The following is a 9,099-nucleotide window of genomic DNA, read 5'->3' as shown; positions in this document are numbered from 1 at the left end:
ATATTTTATTTTAAAAAAAGCGTGGGGAGCTTTTTAAAATATGAAAAATTGTTGATTGAAAAATTGTTTAAGAAAGTAAAATTTACTGAAATTAAGAGAAATTTCTGAGTTCAAGAATTTTTCAAAATAATTTATTGCTTCAAAACTTTGATTCTTGAAAATTCAAAGAATAATTCAATTGAAAGGAAGAAAAAAATTAATTTTTATGCTAAAAATTATCGAAATTCAATGGAATAAATAAATAATAATCTCGACAATAAAATAGTATTAAATAAAAATTACTAAACAAAATAAGACTCGAGTAAAATAAGACGACAATAATCTTGATATCATAAAAAAAATATTCGATAATGATTCAGCGATAGCGAAAATAATTATTATTATGTGCGCGTGGATGATTCGAAGGTACGGTCAGTTAGCGTGTGACAATTCCAATGATAACATTATCCATAAATAGTTTAAACTTTTTCTTTTATTTCATATCATTATCATTATATAACTAATAAAAATTTTTATTAATAGATTTTACTGGAATTGATAAATAATAAAATTATATTTTATAAGCTTGTAATTGCTTCCTTTGTGTTTAAACTATTTACCGGAGCGGAGTGATGTTTTATTTATTAATTATTAATAATTAATGATTAATTGTTAATTATAAAGAAAAATGTCGGTTAACAGTGTTGACAAAAGTTTTACTGTGTAGTGTATAGTGCAGGGGCTGGAATAATTGTCGATCCGTGGTATGGGGCCGCGATGTCTCGCGAAAGTAATAGCGACATTGTTAATTACGATAATGTGTGCGACAATAGCGCGTTCAAGTTGTCGAGAAACGAAATTAGCTCGCGACTGTGAAGCACTTTGTAGTAAAAATCAACGGGGCTTCATATCCTGTGAATTGAGAGCTGCCGTTCTCCTTCCTAATAATACATTGTTTGATATTTCTTTGTACAAAGTAATGCCTGTTTTAGGTAATTATTTTTATCGTTGTATTGAAATTACTTGATTGAATTAAAAATTATTTAATCATTTAAAATTTTTATGAATTTAAAGAAGCTTAGAAATATTTTTATAAAGCTCAAATAATTTCCTTCATTATTTCTTTTTAATTGATGTTTAAAATCGATGAATTTTTATACAATTTGATTTATTATCAAAATATTCGGTAATTGTATGATTTGAAGTAATGATAAAAAAATTAAATTTAAGCTTTGAATCAAAAAAATTTTTTTCAAGAGTTTTTTAATTATTTTTAATCAAGTAAAAAAATTTTGGAACTTAAAAATTTATTTTAATTTAAGCAAACTTGTCTTGATTCAAGAATTTTTCTTCAAAGTCTTTTTTTTTTTTAGATAAAAATTGACATTTAAAAAATTATTCTATTTGACAAAATAAAAAATTATAAAAATAAATTTTTCAATTAGTTTAAAAGTTTTTAATTTTAACAAAAATATTAAGTTGAACGAAAATTGTCGATAAAATGTGTCCATTTAGGTCTATTATTTTCTTCGGTTTTTTTACATTTGAAAATTAAAAAAAAAAAAAAAATTATTTTATCGAGGAATTTGACACTTAAATTTTTTAAGTTATTCATTTTTTTCTGAACTTTAAGAAAAAAAATATCTGATTGTTAAAAAAAATTCTAAACATATAGTTTCTATGAATTTCAGAATCACCAAACATAGAATTATTAACAATTTGACACTTTTTCAATTACAGATTTAGCAGCATCGAGGCTAAAAGCATTGAAAATCCTTCCGAACTGGTTAGAACTAAAGCTACTCCCAAAAGATGACCATTGCGACGCAACATATGCTCAAATAGCAGCAATTGATAGTTATGCCGAGTGTGTGCATCTATTTTTTGGTCCAGCTTGCGACTACTGTGTTGGTAAATATAAATTATTAATGACTATTCATAGCTCCAGGCAAATATGCGCATAATTTAGCATAATTTAATTTTTTCTATTCAGCTAATGTCGGAAGAGTCGCTAAGTTTTTGAATGCGCCGCTGATCACAACCGGCGGATTCACATTTGATTTCACCGAAAGTAAAATAGTTTGCTCGGATGAATATTTTATGACTACGCGGATCGGCACACTCTCATTCCGTGATATGAGTAATGTTTTTGTTTCTGTCATGGATAGGTAATTGTTATAAAAAACAAACAATAATAACTATTATTATTGTCATAACAGTAATTAATATTTATGTCATTATTCATAAAAACTAAATTTAAATTTAAATTTAGAAGATTTATTTTTAATTTTTCAGGTACAATTGGAAAAAAGTTCATCTGGTTTATGATCCAAGCGGTCAGAGGAAAATAGCCGGCAGGCACACGTGCCAGTTGATGATGAAGTCAATGGTACAGTTTATCAAATTGCGCGGTGATATTACGTTCGGGAATTTCGACATCGAGGGGATGACGACTGAAGAATACCGCGAGTCACTGAAAACTAATGTTGGAAATAACTACGCTGGTGAGTCGAATTTATTATTTTTATTTAGAAAAAAAAAATTTTAGAAAAATCACATAGAAAAGGCCACCAGGATTATTAACGATTATCATTTTTTTATCGAATTTTTAATCATTTCTAAGATGGAATTCTAATTAAATAATCCGTTGTTTGTTCAGAAAATTAAGTTTTTAGTTTTTATTGGCGGCAAATAATTTTATAATTAGATTAAATACTTCAATATTAAAGAACGTAATTATTTAAGGTATTTTTTCATAAATATCTTGGCTTAAAAAAATTTCCAAGGAAAAAAAAAATTTTTTTTTCTTTCAAGAAAATTTTTTCTTGAAATCACAAAAAATTGCGAAGAATAAAATGTACGACGTTTATTTGAGGACCAATTATAGCAACATATTTCTTATTCCCGGTGATAATTTCTTTGATTGTTTTTTTTTTTTTTTTTTTTTTTTTTTTTTTTTTTACCAATGAAACACCCTTTTTGTTACAAGTCGTAAAAAGCTTTCGAGCAAAAAGTATCACTAATTGATAATTAAATTGACAACCAGAGAATTATTAGCGACTGGAAAGTTATATAATAATTTTTTAGAAGCCAGTGAATTGAACAATTATTTTCGAGGCTTTGATTGAATAATTGAATACAGGATATAAAAATCGCAGTTTTTTTTTAATGGAAACGAAAAAAAGTGAATAATTAGATAAAATTACTTTTACTTGGTTATATTTTGATGAACTGGGTGTGGAAATTATTGGAGATCGAAAGTATTTACATAGTACGGGTTATTTGATAAAGCTCAAAAGGGTGAAAATTGTTTTACTTTTTTTTTTAATTATTTTATGTGATTTTTTTACCCTCTAAATATAAAAAATTGAAAAGGGAAGTGAGATATTTATTTAATAATAATTTCACTATCGTATTTTATAGATAATAATTTTTGTAATTTAATAAATAAGCAATAAAACTTTCGATATCTGTTAAATATCTATAAAATTATGCTTCTCAAAAATAAAGCCTCTATAAAAAAATTTATTATTGGTCGCAGATAGTAAAACATACTTAATTTTTATCCCTATAAAAATGATATACATAAAAGAGCAATAAAAATTTTTGAGAAATGGAGGGTTTACACCCCAAGGAATTAAGAAAGTATATATTGGTAAATATCGAAAACCATTTATTTTTCGTACATAATTCTAGGAGTAATTATTTTAGAATTTATTTTCAGGATATAAGTATAGATTTTGTATTCTAACATCTGTTCCATTCTCCCCTAAAAGAGGCATTAAATTGCTGGTGAAACTTTTTTTTCAAAACTCAAAGCTAATAACTGTATGTTATATTTAGACGAATTGGTATTAAATAAATTTTAATCAGAAACTTTGAAATCAATATCAAACACGCGGAATGATTATAAAGTTTGCATTACACATTTTTTTCATGTTTTTATATCGAATGTTATATTATTATTGTTATTATTTTTAAAGTTACAATATCATTATCCAATTAAGTCAAGGACGTTTTTAAATCAATATTTAACAATAATGACATTTCTATTCATTTATTTTAATAATAATAATGAGAATAATAATCGTTAGCAAAAATAAAATTTTATGAACAATAGGAACAGGGCCAAAATCGGGTACGTCAAAAATTTTGTGGAAAAATCTATTTCTTTCAAAAGTTACTCAAATTTTCACAAATACATTTTAAAGTTATTTGGGAAAATAGAAAAAATTTTCATAATTTCAAAAAAGAAAATATTTTCTCTAAAATTATTCTAATATATGGTTCAAAATAATTTTGAACGTTATTTTACACAGTTAAGATTTAGAAAAATAATGTTTAAAAAAATTGAAAATTTGGCTCAAATTTCGCGGAATTTTTTTTTTTAATAGTTATAATTAAAAAAAAAAAAAAAAAATTTCCGTTTAAGATCTTGTAAATTATATCTCGAAGACCTATCTAAAATTTTATCGGTACTGTTAGTATATTTATACTACAGTATAATAATAACTCCGAATGACATTCAAACGTTGAAAAATTTTTTTTTTGAATTTCTGTACGTTTCAGATAAAAATATGTCAATTTCCGACAAAAAAATTTTTTATACATCCTCATAGCATCTGCAACGCGATTGTTATAATTTGTTTTTCTCTGAATAAAATATTTTAAATAATTTATCGAACGTCTTGTTGGTCTTAAGTATTTGTTCTTAGCTCAATTAAATTTTAGCGTGTGCTTAGCTAGTTATGTGTAGTCGCTTTGTAATTGTCTGACGTTTACTGCATTCTCTCCTGAATTTCCTAATCAGTACAGTTCCTCGGTATCGTATCGATGCAATTTAAATTTGTGTACCAACGTGTGTTTGTGATTATCCGGTTATAAGCACACTCACTTGTATACGCTTGTTATATACATCTATCAGCTATGTATGCTTCATAAGTACGTATATTTGTTAAGTACATATCCTCGTTATAGGTAAAAAGCTCCTATAGAAATATAGATGCATTTACTTTATGAAGAAACGGTTCAATTTGGTATTTAGATTCTCGGTACCATCAGGAAACTAGTAAAATAAGTCACAACTCTTACAAAGAAGTTCCTTTTAGTGAAAAAGGACCACTTACCATAAATTAGAGGTTTAATCGGTAACCCAGAATCGAAGAGTGAACTTATATATTTTTATTTTTTTTACGTAATATATTTAGATCTAAACTTTAAAAATTTGGTAAATTGAAATTAAATTTATTTAAGTGAAGTTTTAATTTGTGGAAATAAAATTAAATGATAAATATGAGTATGAATATTAATAATTGACAGAAGTTGAATACACAGATGGTTATATACGGGTATTATAAGTTCAAAAACAAGCATTGAATTTTAACCCTTTGAGAGTTGCGGTACACACGAAAATTTATATGTTTATGTATGTGTGTAATGAAAATCTCTCATTATACAAAGTCTAGTAACACGTAAAGTCGTGGGACTGTTATTAATTAAGAGAGTTAACTATATGACGTATAACGAAAATGTAAGCATTAACTCCACTCTTCTCACCTTCTGTGGGCGTTAAAGTAGTTACCCTCTTTTTGAAATATTCATCCGTTTAATTAATTCACACTACCTTATATATGAGTTTCTTTTATCACTTACCGCCAAGAAAAGTTTTCGTTCAAAGACAGAAGGAATTTTTGTTTTTAGTTTTAGTAAAATTTTTTTCTTTGATGATGATTTTTTGTTGATTGAAAAAATAGCCTTTGTTTGACATAATTTTACTCCAGTGTCTCATTTCACCGCGAATTCAATAGAATATGTTAAAAATTTAATGCGGGTATAAAAAAATCAAATTTGAAATTTAATTAAAGTAGCACAGCAACACTATTGTCAACCTTGAAAATGAAATTATGTACCCAGACGTTGTATGCATAACCCATCATTGGACTATGATTGAACGCAGACAAGTCGCTCCCCAGAGATACCTCAGGTATTAACGAGATTACTGTACCTCGATGAGGATAAACATTTTTTATTTTATAATTCAAGCTTGTTTGATGTTAAAAAAAGTCGGTTTTTTTAAAGTGAATTAATATTCGGAACTCATCGGGAAAAATATTTTTTAAATGATTTTTTTCTGTTTGTCATAGACCATTTATACTATGAGTACTCCATTTACAGAGTATTTTTCAAAAGGGTAAATATGGATTTTAATTCGACAAATATTCAATTACGAAGTTTTTAGATCAAAGTAAATTATAATTGGCTGAAACAAGTTTCATAAGCAAAATCATTAATAAATACTTCAAACAATTTATCTCAAGTTCAAGTTTGTAAATATTTATTGAATTTTTACAAAAAATTCAATTTTGGAACACTTAACTAAATTTTATAAATTTTATAACTTTAATTTGATTTATAAATTGTAAAACTAATAATTTCCCGATTTTTATAAATTTTCAATTTTCTTAGCGGTTAGTTAAAAAATATTTATCTCACGGCTCTAAACAAATATGATTTTAAAATAAAAATTCATTACAAAGTTATTGTTGTTTCAAAATATGAATTCATAATGAGACTGACTTTTTTGCTTGTTATGAATTTAACAAAAGCCCGTAAAAAAAGTTTCAATCCAAAACTTCATACAGTATAAAATTTAAGCTTTTAGAAATTTTTTAAACTTGATATAATTAATTAGTCAACTTTTTAGTTACTATTAGGAAGAAATTAAAATGTCAATTGTATCAGCGAGTAATTGACATGATAAAAAAAACTATAATTACGAACTGACGCTGCCCGACAGTGATAAAAAAGGCACTGCTAATTAAACTGTCAAATCTTTTGTAATTTAATAATAGCGAGCAGTCGAAGTCTTCAATAATTATTAATTATAATTACAAAGCTTTATTTCGATATCATCGTTGTATTTTCACGAAAAAAAATCTTTATTAAAAACAGCTTGTTATACATAAGCATTTAAACACGTAACGAAGCAATTAAAATGTAAATTATTCATTTTAATGTCAAAGTTTAATAGCGAAATACTAATTACTAATTACCTTTGTAATTATAAAGTGACTAGTAGAGTTGATTATTTATATTTGAACAAAGCTCTAAAGTGAAATAATTGTTGTGATAATGTACATTAAAGTATTATAGAAAATTTTTAAAAGATCGGGTTGTTGCAATATTGCAAAAACTTAATTATTATCTTATTATTATGTAATTACTAAGAAGATTAAAGAATAATATTGTGATGCTTTAATAAAACGTAAATAGGTTAAAAATTTGTTAGTTTTTATTCTAAGATATTGTTTCTTTTTTGTTATACAAATATAGATAGTGAATTGAATTAATTTTTTGTTGGTGGATATTAAAGTTTGTACAGCGCATAGTTATTAAGCTTAACAGTTTAACAAGCGGATCTTTTAATTTAAATGTGGAAATAAAAAGAATGAAGTAGCTCAAAAGCCCATTCAATGCTTGAAACTTTAATCCACAATTTTTAGTTTCACTTGATCAGCTACCACATTTTTTTCCATTCTTTTTACATTTCATAAGAGTTTTTATTACGAGAACTTATTCAACGAGAAAAAATACGATGAGGACTTTAAAGAATCATTAAAAAAAACTGGCAAATAATAACAATAATAATCTATATATATTATATACATTTTAATATATTTTTCATATATACATATGTAATATCCATATAATATACATATATATAATATGATATATATATATATATATATATATATATATATATATATATATATATATATATATATATATATAAATATACGAAAAATTGATATGGGTACTCAAATGAAAGGTCTTGATGAGTGTAATGTCGGGGTGAGCTTATATCTTAAAAAATGTCAATAGTTTACAAGATACAAAATCATTTCTTAATTATTTATCTAGAGATAGAGTATTTTCGAATGCAGCCTAAATACTTATCATAATAAATTGACTATTAATGAGAATTATATGAAAACTTGAAAAGTCACACATTCAAGTAAAGACCTTTGCAATGACACTAAATTTCACTAAAAAAACCGATTTGATCATATAACTATCCTGGAGACAAAATTTTTTTTATTCTCTTAATTATGAAGATGATAACAATAAAAGTTTTAATATACATAAAGCAAATACTATACAGATGTTTAGCTGAGAAATCGCGTTAAAGCGGTGAATGAAGAAAGCACGTGTGAACCACCGTGTGGGTGTTTTCTGTTGATATCTTACTCTTTTAAATCTCCGGCTCACTCAAGTGTACCTACCTCTCCTTTCAACCCCTTTCATCATATTCATACACCTAAATCTAAATCCGCGCGCATATACGCATTAATGTTAAGATAAAGCCTGAAAGAGAGTACGCTTGATAAGTTTAATGTTTGAAACACAGCAAACAACATATCAAGACAATGCACTATACCCCATACTGCACTACTGGTACTAGCACTAGTATTAGGACCAGTAGTGCAATATAAAATAGAAATAAAGATAGATAATACGTGTACACGTTAAAGCTCGTGTGCGTGTATACACAATAATTCATAGCACAACATTAGAGTAGCGCGTGCGCGCTTTTCTCCCTTCTACTTTATCTCTTCATTTCTTACTCTCTCCTCTCTCATCCTCATCTTCATCCCCAACTTTCTCTCTATTCTGGCTAACATCATGTGTATTACGTTTTCTCTGGCGCCCAAGTCACGATAGTTACTATCCTCGTACTCGTGTTTAGTCGCGAAAGCTCCACGTCCTAGTGCCCGTAATTTATTTCCTCTTAGTCCTGTTTTCGCATTATCAAATCCACTTGTAAACAGCGACAGTTAATTTCAAAGAGCGGGATTTTTTTTTATTAAAATTTTTTGTTTAAATTTAAAATTTTTAAATTGTGATGAGGTTTGAAAATTTTGTTGGTAAATTTTAAATATAAAAGTGAAAAATTTATTAGTGAAGAAAAATGATTATTTTTAAGTTGATAAGAATAAATAATTGTTTGTAAATGTGAAAACTCAAGGATACATCGAGGATATTTATTTTATTTCTGAGCAGTATATATATTTTTATCTGTTTTATTGTCAATATCATCATTATTATAATTATTATTTTATT

General features: G+C 26.2%; 1 protein-coding gene across 3 annotated transcripts in view; it reads left to right on the top strand.

Moving 5' to 3' along the window:
- Nucleotides 1–394: 394 nt before the first annotated feature.
- Nucleotides 395–9,099, top strand: part of LOC141538487 (atrial natriuretic peptide receptor 1) — an 89,643-nt gene continuing 80,938 nt past the window's right edge. The window contains exons 1-4 of one of the 3 annotated variants that reach the window (XM_074259987.1): nt 395–971; nt 1,720–1,890; nt 1,973–2,147; nt 2,275–2,483. In XM_074259987.1, coding sequence (XP_074116088.1) covers nt 746–971; nt 1,720–1,890; nt 1,973–2,147; nt 2,275–2,483 — 781 coding nt within the window. In that variant the 5' untranslated portion in view covers nt 395–745. The remainder of the gene's footprint in view (nt 972–1,719; nt 1,891–1,972; nt 2,148–2,274; nt 2,484–9,099) is intronic. The other 2 variants (XM_074259988.1, XM_074259990.1) reach the window with 2 other exon arrangements.

The sequence above is a fragment of the Cotesia typhae genome, unplaced genomic scaffold (genome assembly GCF_013202065.1).
Source record: "Cotesia typhae breed Kobodo isofemale line unplaced genomic scaffold, CoteBio_Ctyphae contig_22, whole genome shotgun sequence".
Classification (NCBI taxonomy): domain Eukaryota; kingdom Metazoa; phylum Arthropoda; class Insecta; order Hymenoptera; family Braconidae; genus Cotesia; species Cotesia typhae.
The sequence above is the reverse complement of the archived record's forward strand: the minus strand, read 5'-3'. Positions and strand labels throughout refer to the sequence as shown.